General features: G+C 52.9%; 7 protein-coding genes across 7 annotated transcripts; 4 read left to right on the forward strand and 3 right to left on the reverse strand.

Moving 5' to 3' along the window:
• Window positions 1-11: 11 nt before the first annotated feature.
• Window positions 12-1,493, forward strand: J4E90_001196 (uncharacterized protein; the record flags this gene model as incomplete). The annotated part of the gene is made up of 3 exons (XM_051430786.1): window positions 12-410; window positions 458-847; window positions 912-1,493. The coding sequence occupies 3 exons, from the start codon at window positions 12-14 to the stop codon at window positions 1,491-1,493; spliced, it is 1,371 nt and encodes a 456-aa protein (XP_051296273.1).
• A 369-nt stretch (window positions 1,494-1,862) lies between these two features.
• On the reverse strand, window positions 1,863-4,044 carry J4E90_001197 (uncharacterized protein; the record flags this gene model as incomplete). Its single annotated transcript, XM_051430787.1, has 4 exons — window positions 1,863-2,693; window positions 2,743-3,340; window positions 3,471-3,655; window positions 3,715-4,044. The coding sequence occupies 4 exons, from the start codon at window positions 4,042-4,044 to the stop codon at window positions 1,863-1,865; spliced, it is 1,944 nt and encodes a 647-aa protein (XP_051296274.1).
• A 1,594-nt stretch (window positions 4,045-5,638) lies between these two features.
• Window positions 5,639-7,370, reverse strand: J4E90_001198 (uncharacterized protein; the record flags this gene model as incomplete). The annotated part of the gene is made up of 8 exons (XM_051430788.1): window positions 5,639-5,850; window positions 5,908-5,955; window positions 6,002-6,510; window positions 6,564-6,811; window positions 6,861-6,943; window positions 7,003-7,040; window positions 7,116-7,147; window positions 7,197-7,370. The coding sequence occupies 8 exons, from the start codon at window positions 7,368-7,370 to the stop codon at window positions 5,639-5,641; spliced, it is 1,344 nt and encodes a 447-aa protein (XP_051296275.1).
• A 169-nt stretch (window positions 7,371-7,539) lies between these two features.
• J4E90_001199 (uncharacterized protein) lies at window positions 7,540-8,347 on the forward strand (the record flags this gene model as incomplete). The annotated part of the gene is made up of 3 exons (XM_051430789.1): window positions 7,540-7,570; window positions 7,622-7,744; window positions 7,791-8,347. The coding sequence occupies 3 exons, from the start codon at window positions 7,540-7,542 to the stop codon at window positions 8,345-8,347; spliced, it is 711 nt and encodes a 236-aa protein (XP_051296276.1).
• A 1,080-nt stretch (window positions 8,348-9,427) lies between these two features.
• J4E90_001200 (uncharacterized protein) lies at window positions 9,428-11,259 on the forward strand (the record flags this gene model as incomplete). The annotated part of the gene is made up of 5 exons (XM_051430790.1): window positions 9,428-9,864; window positions 9,913-10,673; window positions 10,723-10,834; window positions 10,881-11,161; window positions 11,213-11,259. The coding sequence occupies 5 exons, from the start codon at window positions 9,428-9,430 to the stop codon at window positions 11,257-11,259; spliced, it is 1,638 nt and encodes a 545-aa protein (XP_051296277.1).
• Window positions 11,260-11,805: 546 nt separating this feature from the next.
• Window positions 11,806-13,111, forward strand: RMT1 (type I protein arginine N-methyltransferase Rmt1; the record flags this gene model as incomplete). The annotated part of the gene is made up of 6 exons (XM_051430791.1): window positions 11,806-11,882; window positions 11,939-11,952; window positions 12,005-12,024; window positions 12,082-12,191; window positions 12,253-12,584; window positions 12,633-13,111. 6 exons carry the CDS (start codon window positions 11,806-11,808, stop codon window positions 13,109-13,111), a joined length of 1,032 nt encoding a protein of 343 aa, XP_051296278.1.
• A 528-nt stretch (window positions 13,112-13,639) lies between these two features.
• On the reverse strand, window positions 13,640-15,796 carry J4E90_001202 (uncharacterized protein; the record flags this gene model as incomplete). Its single annotated transcript, XM_051430792.1, has 1 exon — window positions 13,640-15,796. One exon carries the CDS (start codon window positions 15,794-15,796, stop codon window positions 13,640-13,642), a length of 2,157 nt encoding a protein of 718 aa, XP_051296279.1.
• Window positions 15,797-16,351: the final 555 nt, after the last annotated feature.

Below are 16,351 nucleotides of genomic sequence, written 5' to 3' on the forward strand. Positions count from 1 at the left end.
GGTCGTCGCAAATGTCTACCTTTCCTACGACCAGCGGCGCCGCTGGAAGCCCCAACTTCGGCCAGTACTCGGCATCTACGGCAGCGATTCTCGAACGCATCCAAGGGAAGAACGGCCATGCCGCCGGCAGTGCTGCCTTTGAGGCGAAGCGGGCAGAGATCTTGCAGAGTTACGTGACTAGCGACAAACTGCCGACGCCCCCGCCAGCAGCGAGTACGGGGCGTAGAGGAAGAGGGGGACGAGTTAGCACACCAAGTGGACTGAAGACGGAAGTCGGCGCATCACCGTCGGGCCCTTCCTCTGGTCGCGGCTCTGGTAGAGGGCGAGGAAGGGGACGCGGTCGCGGTCGCGGAGGACGTGGAGGAAGAGGCGGCAAGCGGAAGCGATCTGAGAGCGACGAGGAGAGCAACGTCAGTCGCCGTGGAGTGCTCTGCGACTGTGTGCTGACATGATGTAGAACGACAACGACGACTCGGACGTCTCAGACTCGTACACCCCACTACCCACGCAAACCAAGTCCGGCCGAAGCGTCAACAAGCCCGTCACATTTGTACCCGTCATTCCAGAGCCAGTCAAGGGGGTGAAGCGGAGGAAGTCTACCAAGACACTACTTGCTGCGAAGTGCAAGACCTGTCATCGAGAGACCGACCCGTCAAACAACCGGATAGTATTTTGTGATGCGTGTAGTACCGCCTATCACCAATACTGCCACAACCCGCCCATTGATAATGAGGTCGTCACAGTGCTGGAGAAGGAGTGGCTGTGTGGGCCATGTATACGGGCCAAGCAGTCTGTCGTAGACGGCGCACAGGATCTGGTCGCTGCGGAGGATCTGACTATAGATGAGGTAGGTCTACGCGATCGCTCAAAACAGGCATCTTTGCCAGGACTTGGTATACTAATTCCAGCAGAAACGCGCATACTTCAATACCCTCCCACAGAATCAGCTAGTTGGCCTCCTCCTGACTGCTACGATCCGACATCCAGAACTACCCATATTCCCTCCGAACGTAAAGAGCCTTATACCCGAGACCTCAGCCATCAAGTCAGAAACGCCGCAACAACAGCCCTTATCCACCCAACACTACACCAACTACCAACCCCCACCATCCTTTAATCTTGGTCAGATATCTTCGACTCCAAACGGCCACACAACTACAAGCCACACACCGCAGTTCTCATCACATTCCCATTCCGAGATGGACGCTGCAGAAGCACAACTCCTCGGCGAGAGCAGCCACCAGCCGCGCACAACAATAGATCTCGCAGGCAACCAGTACGAAGAAGACGACGGCTACGACACCGACCCACCCGCACATTACCCCAAAGCCGGCAACGGTCTCGCACGAACACTACGGCCAGAGAGCGAAGATCTTAATTGGCTTGTCGACGACAATTTTGAGGTGTTCAGCCATAGTTACCAGGGGGACGGAACGGGACTGGGTGCTGATGGCACGCTGGATGGCATGGGAGATGGACAGAAAGTAGTTTAGGATGCTGCTGGAGAAGCCTCTGCTAAGGATGCTGGTGATGACGAGCTGTCAGATATGGATAGCGAGGATGTGGAGCGCTTGGTCGCTTTCACCAAGGGCAAAGAGCAACCTTCACTAAGGGACCTCTTGACGCAGCGAAAGTGAAGCTCGAGATGCATGCATACAGTAATACAACTCAGCGTTCTGGTCAGTCACCTTGCAATTGAATAGTTCAGACGAAGGAAAGTTCCTTGTATTATCCAGGAAAATTAAACATAAAGCGTGGTATCTCGAGAAGTATAGCTAAGCAAGAACCGGGCCTAAAACGGCCATAGTAATCCAAACGCCAACCCGTGCATAACCTCGTTACGAAGCCATTAACGTCGTCACTCATTCATCGTCGATGCCGTATCCCCCCAACGTGCTTTCAGGATCTTGCCACTTCTTGCTCTTCAGAATCCTCATCTTCTTGATCGGACTCGCAGAGCGCTGCATCGTCTCGCGCTCACTGGCCTCTAATCTGGCCCGGAGCATCTCGTTTTCTCGTTCCAGTTCGTCGACCCGGTCGCGGAGTTCTGGGTCTGGGTCTTCGTACACCTTGATCTCTTGCTTCATCTGTGCCTTGGTCGCTCGGATGACGACGTCGATCTTGGAGTCGATGTGTGCTTGCTGGTTGTCTTGTTCGTTGTCCAGTGCCGTCTGCCATCTTCGGCGTTCTTGTTCGACGGCAGCTTCCATCTCGAGATAGCATTCGTCGCGGATCTCTTGCTCGAGGTCGACCATGTGATCTTCGGCTGCGGCCCAGGAAGATTCAGCTGCTTTCCTGCGAGCTGTCTCCTCGGTGAGACGGAGTGCGAAGATTTCGATTTCCGAGGTAAGACGTGCGATTTCGGCGTTGGCATATTCAAGCTCTTCCATTACAGCCGAGGGTGTTGTGCGGCCTGAAGGGGTTGCGCGTCCCGAGGAGGCTGTACCAGGGCGCTTGAGAGGTACACCGATTGTGTCAGAGGTGGATGGCATGCGTGGCACGGTAACCTCGCGAGCGAGAGCGGAGTAGCGGAGAATCTGCGACGTGGCGTTGTAGTCGCCTTTGGGATCTGCCGTCACGACCATGATGGACTTTTGAGGCTGACGGTGCGATTGTGCTTGACGGGCGGAGGCAGGGAACGAATTTGAGAAGAGAAGCTCCGTGAGTTTGCACTGGCGGAAGGGCACAATGTTCTGAGAGTATGTTAGTTGAAGTAATGATGAGACGGGTAGATATACGCACCTTTGAGCCGCCTTGGTTGTCTGACTGCATCTGCATACACTGACCTAGATACATGAGGGACTCATTGATCTTGCCAGCTTCCGCAAGCGTCTCACCCGCGGTCTTAGCATTTCGGGCACGCTCTGAACCTGCCAGGTCGACGATGGTAAGGTTACTGCTGGACCATGGACCTTGGCGTTCTGCGTCTCTCTTCTTGATCTCAATGTGGAAGAAGCCATGACTCCGCGAGCTGACAGCATTGCTTCCCGTGCCAGTGACCTTGCGCTCCATAAGACCTGTTTCCAGCACCATCATAGCTTCCTCGAAGCTTCCGCATATGATCTTGGTGAGACCAGCGACGACCTTTCGATCTGGGCTCTTCTCGGTGCTCTTGAAGAGGAGCGCCCTGCGCTTCACGTTTGGCTGTTTGTTCTTCAAGGCGTTTCCGCTCAACAGGTCGAAGATGCGGTCGTTGTAGACTTCGTACATTGACATGACGATCGCGTATTCTACGCTCGGGTCTGTGGGTATCTGGATATCGGCCACCGAGGGTGATTGTGGGAGTGTAGACGGACGTGGCATTTTGTTTGACTTGTATGTGCTTCCTGTGGAGAATATACTACAATCGTATTGTTCCATTAGCACGCGTTCCTCAAATTCTGCATTCTCCAGTATTAAATGGGATCGGACTTACTGCCACGGGGGTTTGCGCTCGTGAATAGCGACCCGACTGGTTGTTGTCGCCATACATATTTTCGATGTATGCGGTCGCAGTGTACATTTGTGCTTCTGACACATCTGCATTTGCGAGCGAGGAGTACGCCGGGGCGCCATAGAGGGATTGTACGAGCTGCTCGTCGCATGCTTGGAAAATGACGTCCAGTGTCATCTGAACAAGGCCGCGCTGGGATTTGGTGCCGAGGATCGTGTGACTCTGTGATCGCATTAATGCCTGGTATGCAGAATTGTAGGCGCTGTCCAAGATTTGCATACCTTTCCAGAGCCAGTGCAACCCAGCGTTGCAAGAAGTCCATCTCGGCCGTGGTGGCCTGGCGCGCCCATGACACCCTCAATCATGGGAACCACACCAGTGCCCTTGAATAGATCCATTTGTCGCGCATCTTCCTCGAAGACTTGCGTGAAAGCAAACCGTTCAACAGCGCGCTTGCGTTTGTCTTGGCTTGGCGGTTGTATCGTTATATGAGTTGGATGATGGTTCTCGCTCTCTTCGACGCTGAGGAAGCGCGCACTTCCCGAGTTGGAAGGGCGCAGGCGCAGAAAGACATCGAATAGCGAACTTGAGGGTCGTGGTGGCGGCTCCATTGTGACTATGTTTTGTTTCTGGTTTGGCGATGCAGGCAAAATGTCAGTCAACGTTGGTGTACCAGATGCATGTGGAGCCGCTCGTGCACGCGCCCGTGTCGGTCAACATGGCCAGAACGCCGTTGCCCTGGACAACCGTCGCGTCGCCCATGACACGCTGTGACGTAACGCCATGCGATCGCGCGGGGATGCGGAGAGAACAAAGAAGCTCGCTCTTTAGTCTCACCAGCACTACCTAGGTACTTGACGATCTACCAGCTCACCAACCTAAAATAGTGCAAATTCATTTCCTCCAATATGGACAGCCTCCCAGCCGAAATACTTCTCTGCATCGCCGAGTGCAGCACCACCCTGCCAGAATTGCTTGAGTACAGACGCATCTCGCGCCGTTTCAAGCAAGCTGTCGACGACAAATGCAAATCTCACGCTTTGTACCTGCTGCATCGCAGACCCTGTCCGCCAGCTGTTGACGACGCACTACTTGCTATCCGCCTGAAACGTATACCCTGGGAATCATGCTGCCATTACGACCACGCACAGGGCGATTATTCTTTCTACCCTTCGAAAGACTTCTTTGACGCGGTTCTGGATGAGACCGAGGTGCCGCCAGGCTGTCCCTCTATTCCAGCCGCAACCTGGATGGAGGAGATCCACGCCGTCATGGATCTGTATCTGCTGGTATTAGCTTACTTGTCCACCAGTATGCATTGTCCCACGAATAATCCATGGGTCTATCCTGGCGGCACCGAGCTTTTATCCATTGACAAGGACTACGAATGGCCAAAGCCCCAAACTGAAGCCATTATTCGGTCATATTTTCGCAACTTCGTCTTCACAACTGTATACGCACCACGTGTTTTTGTTGAGCCTTTCGCTGCCGTAGCAGCTATGATTGAAGACACTCCAAGATTAGATTATGCTGTTGCAGAGGACAGAAGACACAATATAGTGTCCGAGGAATTCGCGAAATACCCCGTCTTAGAGAGCTTGCGACTTCCTTTGGAGGATAGACCTCGACATCATCCGGTCTTTGATGGCTTTTTTGAGTGGTTGTACGCACAGTGCAGCCCTCTCGAATTTCTCGTTCTACCTGATTCTTTCCAAGATCCAGCAATGGATGGTCATCCAAGTGCCTCCCTAACGAGGAGTTTTCCAGGAGAAGAACGCCATCAGCTTGCCCTAATGCAGATCTGGAAGATACACCAACTCAGGGAGGATCGAGGTTGGGGTAGCAAACCAGAAGACGGGTATTATGTTGCAGCTCGCTTCAACCCGATCCAGCCTGAACTCACCAGTTCCACTATCGTCTATCGCCGGTTGCTTCACGTTTCGGTTTGGTCTGAGCCTCAGATCATCATCAACGATTGGGTACAAGAGGATGCATATTCACTGGTGTTAAGAGATCCCGGGAAGGAAGAATATCACTTCACTGAAAACGTTTTAGGACTTCACAGGTTCAATGCTTTGGGCAGGATACTTGAAGCTGAACTCAAGAACAGATTTGGCTTAAGATATAAGTCTGAATATGCGGAATATCTGGATATTGACTGTGGCATATTAGACCCAAGACCTGAGCTGGAGCAGTGGGTATAAGTTATGCAACAACTCCTTCACTGCGTAAATTGGCCACTTCTTCTTGACTCATCCCCAGTGTGTTACCGAGTATCTCGTTTGTATGCTGGCCTAATGTGGGTGGAGGTAGTCGTATGCCTGGAGTCGAGTCTGACCATTTCACGGGCGTGTTGACTAGTTTGATCGGTCCACATGCTGGGTGCTCGATTTCTTTGACCATGTCTCTTGCGAGCACTACTCCAGATTAGCATCGACAAGAAACACTTGTTCCGGCAGGGATAATATACATACCGTGCTCGTGGTTCAAGGTATCCTGAACATCGTTGATAGCAGCGTACGCTGGAATTGTTAGCTAAGAACTCCAAGGCATACCGTTGGTACTTACGCATTCCACTTCCCTCGAGCACGTCGAGCAATTCCTGCGTAGTTTTCTTCTTCGTCTCCGTCTCAATCAACTCCTCTAGCTCGTCTCTATGCTGCACCCTCAACGCGTTCGTTTTGAACCTCTCATCGAGAATCCATTCGGGCCTTTCCAACCTGTTGCACAAAACTCCATACAACCTATCGTTTCCACCTCCGAGCAAAATGTCTCCATCTGCCGTTTTGAACGCCTTGTACGGTACAATTGATGGATGCGAAGTTCCCCAGCGTCCAGTGTCGCGTTTTCCGCTAATGAGAGTGGAGCTGGCAATATTGGCCAGGGTGGCAACTTGACAGTCTGATAACGCGACGTCGATGTGTTGGCCCTTGGAATTTGGGTTTCTGAGGCGCCGGAAGAGAGCTGCCATGATGGAGTTGGAGGTGTAGAGACCGGTTGTCAAATCGGTTACTGCTACGCCGACCTTAACGGGTGGGCCATCGCGGGTTCCGGTGATGTGCATTAGGCCAAATTCGCTGGTTTGTATTAGCATTGACATGGTGTTAACAAACTGAGTCGGGAGATGTACGCTTCAACCATGACGTCGTAACCTGCTCTGTTTCTGTATGGCCCTGTTTGGCCGTAACCTGTGATGCTGGCGTAGATAATTCCGGGGTTGATCTTTGACACGGTATCATAGTCCATAGCGTACTTTGCTAGAGAGCCTGGAAGGTAATTCTCGACAAGAACATCGCATTCTTTCACCAGGCGATGCAAAATGTCTACACCAGCTGGGTGCTGGAAAGACAGGCCTATCGATCGCTTGTTACGGTTGACCTATTCTTAGTGAGCCATAGAAGAGACGTGATTACGGTGTTGTACTAACACCCAAATAGTAAGCACTCTCTCCTGGCCCTTCTTGGTTATCGGTGTACTTCGCGTAAGGTGGTCCCCATGCTCGTGTGTCATCTGGCCAAATCAATCAGTTTGAAAGGTAACCTTTGAGCTTGAGATTTCGTCTTGCTCACCTCCTCTTGTCGGATGTTCAATCTTGATCACGTCTGCTCTAACACAATGTCAATTCCTGGGTCTTTAATCTCGCCAACCTCGGTTGGGCCGTACAGGGTCATCCATCGCATACCCAAGATCACCCAAAATTTGCGTGCAATATGGCTACTAGAAGTCAGTCGAGTTTCTCGCGAGTTCATGAATCATGACTCACTCCAGCAAGTACTCTTGTCATATCAAGCACTTTAATGCCGGCTAGAGGCAGGTTGGACGCATCTGCATTCGATGCCTCAGTTGCTAGCCGTCGAACATGGCTGGGTCGTGCCCAATTGGACCGTGAACATGTCACCGTCGCCTGGAAAGCGCGTCTCGAGCTTCTCAGCAACATGTTTGCCATTTCGATGTGGTGTATGTAGAATCACGATATGTGCCGGGTAACGGAATGCTTCCACGGCATACCTATTCCCGACGATGGGCTAGCTCCAGTTCGGTGATCCGAGGCTCATCGCTAGCTGCAGAACCCCACCAAGTCTCTCTCTCCAATTACCCACCCCACCATGTTTACTGGTCTCGTTGAAACCATTGGCAGTAAGCTACCATGCATTGTCTTTCCTGCGCGGCTCGGCTGACGATGGCTAGCTGTTGCCGCTCTTGAGAAGCTCGACCAGACGGCCTCGGGAGGCGGCGGCACATCGTTGACCATCTCCGGATGTGAGGACATACTGGGGGACGCCCATCTGGGCGACAGTATCAGCGTCAATGGTACGTTGGCGCTACTATACTTCATCTCGTGGTCTAATCCAACCAGGCACCTGTCTCACCGTCACGGAATTCACCAAGTCATCGTTCAAGATCGGATGCGCTCCCGAAACCCTCCGACGGACAAATTTGGGGTCGCTGAAGGAGGGCTCCAATGTCAACCTAGAGCGCGCAGTCTCTGCCAACACCCGCATGGGCGGTCACTTCGTGCAAGGACATGTCGACACGATCGCCACCATCGAGTCGGTAACACCGGACGGCAACGCGCTTACCTTCCGCTTCAAGCCTCGCGATACATCGGTCCTGCGATACATAGTCGAGAAGGGTTACGTCACAATCGATGGGGCTAGCTTGACGGTTACAAAGGTGCAGGATGGTCCTGAGGGTTGGTGGGAGGTCATGTTGATTGCCTACACGCAAGAGAAAGTCGTCACGGCAAGCAAGAAGCCGGGCGAGGACGTCAATGTCGAGGTCGACCAAGTCGGCAAATACGTCGAGAAGAGCGTAGCTGGATACTTTGAAGGGTCATCGAATGGAGAATTCGCGATACTGGAGAAGATGGTTTCGAAGCTGGTGGACGAGAGGCTGAAGGCTCTTGGAAAGTGATGGACACATGCTGGACCATCGGCTGCTACGCGTACGCGCACGCGCAGGCAGGCTCTCAGCGCCAAGATCGAGGGTTTGCCGTCAATGCCGTAGAAGTCATGGCCCCACATTAGTAACCAACCAAAACAAATCATTCAACTTCAGTTATATGGTTGCCTCGAAAGGGGCTCATGGGTGAGACTTGCAGCCCCATTGCGGTGGTGGCTTGGACAGAGTGAGGCGCAGCCTTGGTTTCGTCCAATACATATATATCTACATGTCTATCCCATCATTTCACAAGACACTCCCTACTATTCCACACCTACACATTAAAGGGCGAGCAGATTGATACTCATGATCTGAGGCTCGTCGTTGATGCTTAGTTCGAGTGTGGCGGCTCTCACATCGATCCCCTCATGGTTGATAGTTGTCAAGAGGCATATCGTCGCACAGTCCGGAGTGGCGGCTTCGAATGTCTCCTCAACCGTTGAACAATCATTGCTTACATTGCAGGACTAGTCCATGCCATAGTGGAGAGAGTTAGGCAGAACACCATGCCGCGGCGCCGACATGCAGACCAACGATGTCATTAGGCCGAAAGCTCTGGACATTTCGAAACTTTTTGTGCTGCGAGCCGGTATGATAGGAATGATCTTCCACTGACAGCGCAGACGTGCAGCTATCGGGGTGGCGTCTCCGCCTGTCCAGAACAGCATCTTGCCCAGCGGTGCAGCGCAATTGCATGCCGCAGGCTGGCCGGCACTAGCAGATTCTAACTCCAGAAGATTGGGGGCCAAACTGATTGCACAGAAAAATTGTGTGAAAGAGGAAGCGAAGACCGCGGGTTACATGCAGGCTTGGTAAGGGATTCTGTCGGCATAGGTCATTGGCGTTTCTCACCGGCGTGCTGCTGCATAAACACGTCAAGAGCCGACCCTCTTCAAGCGCGCATGCCACCAGACGTCTACCCCAGACGCTCATCTCGTAGCGCCATCGCTTGAGCGATTTCTCTTCCCTTTCCCCGCCGATTCCCAGGCGTCTAAAGCATGCGTTGCTACTAAACCTTTGTCTTCGGCTATCTATCCCCGGTACGCACCTGTCATGGACTGGCGACTACTCGACTACGCCAAGGAAGCTGAGGAGACCGCAACGGGCCTACTCTCGTTCGAGAGTGAGATCCCCCAATATCGCAAAGACGTCAGGAGCCATATCGCAGAGTTGTTTGCCATATCGCACGCTCTACTGGAGCTGAACGAGGCGCTGGAGTCGTCCCGCTATGGCAGATATGCAGGCTTCATACGAACGGACCTAGAGGTTTGCCTCCCGAGCTTAGGGCACACGCTTGACGATGTTCAAGAAATATTCACCAGGTCCAAAAAGAGCAGGCACGCTGCGCCCGGTGCTTTTCCCGGCACACCACCGTACGCACTCATCTGGGAAGATGCGCTTACGGATTTCACGGCGGAAGGCATGTCCTTACCCAAAAGATTCGAGATTGTTAGGACATATCTACAGTGCATGCACGATGCTCTGAAGGGGTAAATAATGTTAGCAACATGTTCAACACCATGGCTGACTGGATCCAGAAACGAAGATGAGGCCGAATTGGCTAAATTCAAGGTCACACTGGCCAGGCTGCTCAAGAAGCAGAAGCCAACGCCGATTGAATCTTACTTTAGTAAGCTCTCGGTACACGGCCATGGGAAGGGTGGTGCTAGAACACCAAAGCCGCCTTCTCCCAAGGTGTCTAGACCGAAGATACACCAACACCCCACGTATCCGGCAGCCCAGTACGGGTACCAGCCAGCCCCGCTACCGCTACCTCATCGATCTCATATTGCACCAACGTGGGGAGGCATAGGGGACATACCGTATATTCCTCCCCCAGTGCCAGAAATCCCTCAGTCGCCCACGTATTCGTCCGCATCATCACAGGCCTACTCGAACCAATCGACGGACTCAGAGCCAGTCGCTCATTGGGCAATGAAGATCTTCGATGGACGCCACGGCTCTACACCATCTCAAAGCCCCTCGGAGCCTACTGAGTGCTTCGGGAGGGATGAACCAAGAGTGATTGAGCTGTTAGACACCGATGGCTTTGAAAAGATCTTGGAACTACCATTCGAAGCAACTAATGTCTGGGTGAGAATATACTGGAGGGCCGACGACAACCGTGCACGGATACTCTTCCTTACTATAGATCACAATGGCAACCGTGTGAGGTACCAGGTCCCAATCACCGCATTAGCATTACGGCGCGCAGGATCGTGCTTGCAGCTCTGTCGCATCAATCGTCAAGATGGTCAACTTGACCTGTGGGCTAGACTACGCTTCCCTCTATACGAACGTAGGTACATTTGAGTCGCTCCTGCAAACACCTTCTAATGTTCCCTCAGGTATGGTACTTTTCTATTGTACCGCCATAGCTATGAAGCGCCAGGACCATACCCCCATTGCAGAGGGGCTCGAGGATGTTTTCCTGCCTGGAGAAAGGATTATGTTTGCAGGGTAAGTGATTGTTACTAGCCTCTTGTTCCATGCTGACGCTTCTCAGTGAGACTGTTGACGGCAAGTATCTCCACGTCTTCCGCGTCAAATACGATACGGACTCGGGCTGTGTACGGTTCGAAGCTACTGCTCGTCGCGGGCCTATGAAGGACATACCTATCTGGACGGCATTCGTCACGCCATATGTTGGACGCAGTGACTGGATGAAGCGCGTCGGTCCAGAAACAATCCAGTTCGAGAAGCTGCATCCGTATGTCTTCAGTGATAGCTACAGGCTACCCAAAGGCCCTACGGGCAAGTACCGGTTGAGCTTTACTTCACCAGAAGGTATTTGAATCCCCATAACCTATATGTGTCCGATGCTGATACATAAATTAGACGCGAAACAGTTCAAAGAAAACTTTTACCGCATGAGAGTCCGGTAGGCTTCCTGACGAGCTCAATAGAGCAATCCCGTTCGACCAAAATGCACGACACTCTCCTAATGTATAACGACATCACGATCAAAATCTATTAACGACTTTACGACATAACGCAAACAAAACTCTCACGCCGTAACGACGAGGGCGGATTCTGCTTTTGGCACGATATACCCCTCTCACTACTTTCTCTGATTGGATGTTGCAAATTGACACTATGCTGTTCTTGATGCTGTATTTGTCTTGAAGACTTGGCCTTTGTTTATCGCACGTAGTGTAATGGTAAAGAAAATTGGTTGCATGAACCTTGGGATCGACAGCAAAAAAAGTGAACTTCTTCGTGTCACGCCTCTTTGGGCCTAGCGTCCAAAGTCTCAGATGCCCCGCTTCCCACCGAGATTGCCCTGGTGAGACCCTGGACCGAGCGAGTCTGTGCTTGGTACTACCAAAACCAAAATTTCCCTATCCTACTTGGACCGGAGCAACGCCAGTCTCTCCTCCTCTACTTTCAACCGCTCACACCTCCTCTTCTCCTCACACTCTACTCTCAATATGGCGAACCAGCAAGAAGCCGGAAAGAAGGACCCCCTCACAGGCATGGCGCACTCTGAGGCGCATTACTTCAACAGGTAGGCATCATCGAGGGTCCAGATATACGTAGAGTTTCGCTAACATTATTGTGTAGCTACAACCACCATGGTCCGTACAAACACACTCTGATGAGGTGAACGATACTAATGCGCGAATACAGGTATCCACGAGGAGATGCTGGTACAATTGCCCCTCCCTACCATTACCTTTACTACGACGACTAACAATGCGCTTTAGAAAGATGAAGTCCGAACCAAGAGCTACCGCGACGCTATCTACCAGAACCCTCACCTGTTCAAGGACAAGGTCGTCCTCGATGTCGGATGCGGCACATCCATCCTGAGCATGTATGCGCTCCCCCCCCCTCCATATACCACACACGAGCACGCGCTGATATGCTGGCTATAGGTTCGCCGTAAAGGCCGGCGCAAAGCACGTCATTGGTGTTGACATGTCAACCATCATCGACAAGGCGAAGGAGATCGTCGAGGTCAACGGCATGTCGGACAAGATCACCCTGCTACAGGGCAAGATGGAGGAGGTTGTCCTACCCTTCGACAAAGTCGACATAATAATATCCGAGTGGATGGGCTACTTCCTGCTCTACGAGTCCATGTTGGACACCGTTCTCTACGCCCGCGACAAGTACCTGGTCAAGGACGGCTTGATCTTCCCCGACAAGGCTACCATCTTCATGGCTGGTATCGAGGATGGCGAGTACAAGGAGGAGAAGATTGGATGTGAGTAAAAGCATAAATCTGTTTGCTGCGACACTGCTAACAGAACAGTCTGGGACAACGTCTGGGGCTTCGACTACTCTCCTCTCAAGGCAACCGCCATCACCGAGCCTCTCGTCGACACCGTCGACATCAAGGCCGTCGTCACCGACCCCTCCCCCGTCATCACCCTTGACCTTTACACCTGCACCGTCGCCGACCTCGCTTTCCGGTTACCTTACGAGCTCAAGGCGCGCCGCAGCGACTTCATCCATGCCGTCATCGCGTGGTTCGACATCGAGTTCGCCGCCTGCCACAAGCCCATCCGCTTCTCCACCGGACCCCACACCAAGTACACCCACTGGAAGCAGACAGTCTTCTACCTGAAGGATGTACTGACGGTCGAGGAGGGCGAGATCATCAGCGGCATACTAGAGAACAAGCCCAACGAGAAGAACCACCGCGATTTGGACATTAGCATCTCATACAAGCTCGAGGCGAACGACATGCACAGGCAAGCATCAGGCGAGTCACAGTACAAGATGTGCTAGTTTGTCTCTTTCAGAGTGCGGTTTGGGACGGCGTCAACCACCGTTCGGGGAATGAGGCGCCTGTGTCTTCCATGATAGACTTTTTCGGCGTTTTATGGCAAGGGTTTCGCATACCAAAAATTTAGGGTAGCATGAGCATGTGTGAACGAGTTACGAAGCAGGGACCAATCTATCATTGGGAATTCCTCCCCTACAAACAACATCTGTCGCCTCTGACCTTGAAACGTGATATATGCGCCAGGACTGAAACGTGTAAAAGCAAAGAATATTGATCTGAATGTTCATTGATGAATGCTAAACGCCGTTGCCATGATGCTATGCTGCGCTCACAAGCGGGGGTATATATGCAAAGTCTCAACCCCAAGATACTCCGCATCTAATTTCCAGCCAACGCGGCTGTGAAAGCAAGCCCCAATACTTCGTGAATGATAGCCGACCAAGGTGATATCTAGTAGACTTTTCGCCATGTAAATGCAAAACCAATCGCCAAGCTCTTGATATTCCCAAAATGAACCACGGACAATACTTCTAGTAGTCGTAGCTTTCGTTAGCAAATCCTTCATCATCGTCTTCCAAGTAATTGTGCTCCAAATCTTCCTCTTCTTCTTCTACCTCTTCCATCTCTTCCTCCTCCTCATCTTCCTCGCCTTCCGCGTCGACATCTGCAGGCTGCTGCACAACAGCTTGAGGCGTTGAGGCTGAACTAGCACCCTGACCGCTGGCAGATGGGCTCGCAGAAGGGTGACCGCCGGGGAATAGCTCCTTGAGTCGGTCGTAGTTGATGTGGTTACTGAACGCTTTGGCGCGCTTCTTGAGCATCTTGTGGGCAGCGTCCGCCGCACTAGCTGCAGGCTGACCCTCAAGAACATTGCCATCGCCCATCTGGTGGTGTTTGCGCTTCTGCTTGGGTTTCTTGGGTTTGTCCTCTGCGGCCTCGAGTTCGGCCTGCAACATCTTCGTCTGTTGGTCGCGCAGCCATTGTTCATTCTCCGTGATCCAGATGGCTTCCTTGCGGCGGACTTCCTCGGGGTTGAGGATGCAAGTGGCGACATCGGGGTCGTCGTTGAACTCGTCTTCTCCAATCTCAGGATCTGTGTTTACGGGGACGGCATCGCGGGTGTCGGCGGCGACGCGGGCCATCTCTGCTGCTGTCCAGCCAGAACGCCTGAGTAGCTCGTGATCTTCGCTGTTGGCAATTTCCTTGAAGATACCCTCCCAGTCCTTGATGGTATTTGTGACTTCGTCTTCAAGCTCGTGCTCAATTTCGAGATCCTCCTCAGCGATGACGACCGGTACTCGCGGCTTCTTTGGAGGTCTGCCACGCTTCTTAGGCATGACAAAGTCTGGGTCGATGGTCTCACCGGCCTCGACTTCCTCGACTGCACTGACAACAGACTCCAGGACCGCCTCCGTGTTGCCGTCCAGAGCCGCTAACTCGGAGGATGGATCGCTACCCTGTGTACCAGAAGCTTCCGTCTGGGTCGCAGCTGGCTGAGATGAACCGTCGTTTGACTTGCGCCTCTTGCTCGTGCGTTTTGGTGCCGTATCCGAGCCTGCTTCTGCCTCGCTATCTCCCGACTGGTTCTCTGTAGTCTCCGGGTCGCCGCCCTCAATTGCTCGTTGCTTCCTCTTTTCCCTTCGCTCTTCCTTCTCTGCGCGCCTCCAAATGGCAGGAGGCTGAGCCTTGACCTTGAGACGGGGCCCGAACTCTCGGAACTGGTTGACAGTGAGAGCCGCGCTCTGTGTCCTCTTGTATTCGTATAGACGGGAGGTGATGGTGGAGTCCGCGACCTTGACAACGTAGACGACCTCTCGGATGGTCCGGCGGAAGTTGTTCATGCGGGCGGCTATGATGATACAGGCGCCACACAATCCAGCCGGCTGACGACCTTGCACCATCCAGTCCCGGTTCATGCGCTTCAGGACCCTACAGGCGTCGTCGGCGACCCTGTGAGAATCCTCTCCAAACTCGAGCTTCCGACAGTATTTCAGCATCAACGGCTCGATCTCCTGGACGGCTTTTGTGCCCACGAGCTGTGCGGGATCGTCCTCCTTCAACATCTCCAGAAACTGTTTGTACGTGTCTCCGAGCTGCCAGACGTTGGTCTGAATCTTTTCGGCCAGGTCGATGAGCATGAGCGTGTTCTCGGGTTGTCTCCGTGCTGCCATGTAGATCGCGACAGCGGCAACGGTCCTCATGCGGCGACCCTGGATGAATCGGTGGTTCATGGCGAGCTTGTACCAGCTGTAAGCCTGTTCTACGACGGCCTCGCGCTGGTTGAGAGATGCGCCTAGAGCTACGATGGAGTTCTTGCCATTCATCGCAGCCTGGTCCCTGCTCCCCATGCCCTCCAGACCCCGCATAGTGCCGCCCATGGAATTCGCGTGACGCTGGTTGGCGTGGATGAAGCCACCCTCGACAATGGCTGCTCCGCCCGAAGTTTCGCCAAAAGTAACCTCGGAGACGATGTTGTTTTCGCCGTGGACAGCACCGCAGTTGTAGCACAAGACTTCATTGTCGGAAGTATCTATCTCGGGTTTCTCGCAGCAGTTGTATGTACGTTTCGCGGTTTTGGTGGCAGCCACCACGGGCGCCTTGCTTCGTTGCGTTGCTTTGGATTGATAGTGGTAGGGATCGCTCAGACCTTTGATCCGCGGTCCCCTTGCGACCTGAGCTGCCGACATATTGTGCGTGTAGGAATGTAGGGCGCGGGTGCGAACGAGCGTTGTGTCGGGTCGGTTGAGGAACGATCGAGAGTAAGAAAGTTAAGTCGGCAAGGCAGCACGAATGAGACGCGGTACCGCGGGAGGGGCACTAGAAATGACTGGCGCTAAGTGGGGTGAACTTGACCGTTTTGGGCAGAGAGCGCTGCACCTCGAGCTGCGAACACATGGCCAACACCGTTATTGTGGGAGCCTGCTGCCTTCAACGCTGTATCGGATCGCTAGCCGTCGAAGGGATCCCATATGCAATTCTACATGTATGGATCATATATGAGCTACATTTGACGCATTTCTGTGTTTACAGATGATTTGCCGTAGAAGAGCACACTGCGTAGCTATTGTTGTGTCCCTCCTATGCCGTGGAGGCTGGTTGGATGCACAATGTTCACGATTATCTATCCTACAATTGCCGTTGATACGTATGTCTTTGCGACACTCTCGATGAATCTCTCATATCAACAGACATTGAGCGGTACCTGCAGCAAAGCAACATCAGCGCAACGCTTGTGTGCCCCC

Source organism: Alternaria incomplexa (genome assembly GCF_024043165.1).
Source record: "Alternaria incomplexa strain BMP 0042 chromosome Unknown scaffold_1, whole genome shotgun sequence".
In the NCBI taxonomy this organism is placed as follows: Eukaryota; Fungi; Ascomycota; class Dothideomycetes; order Pleosporales; family Pleosporaceae; genus Alternaria; species Alternaria incomplexa.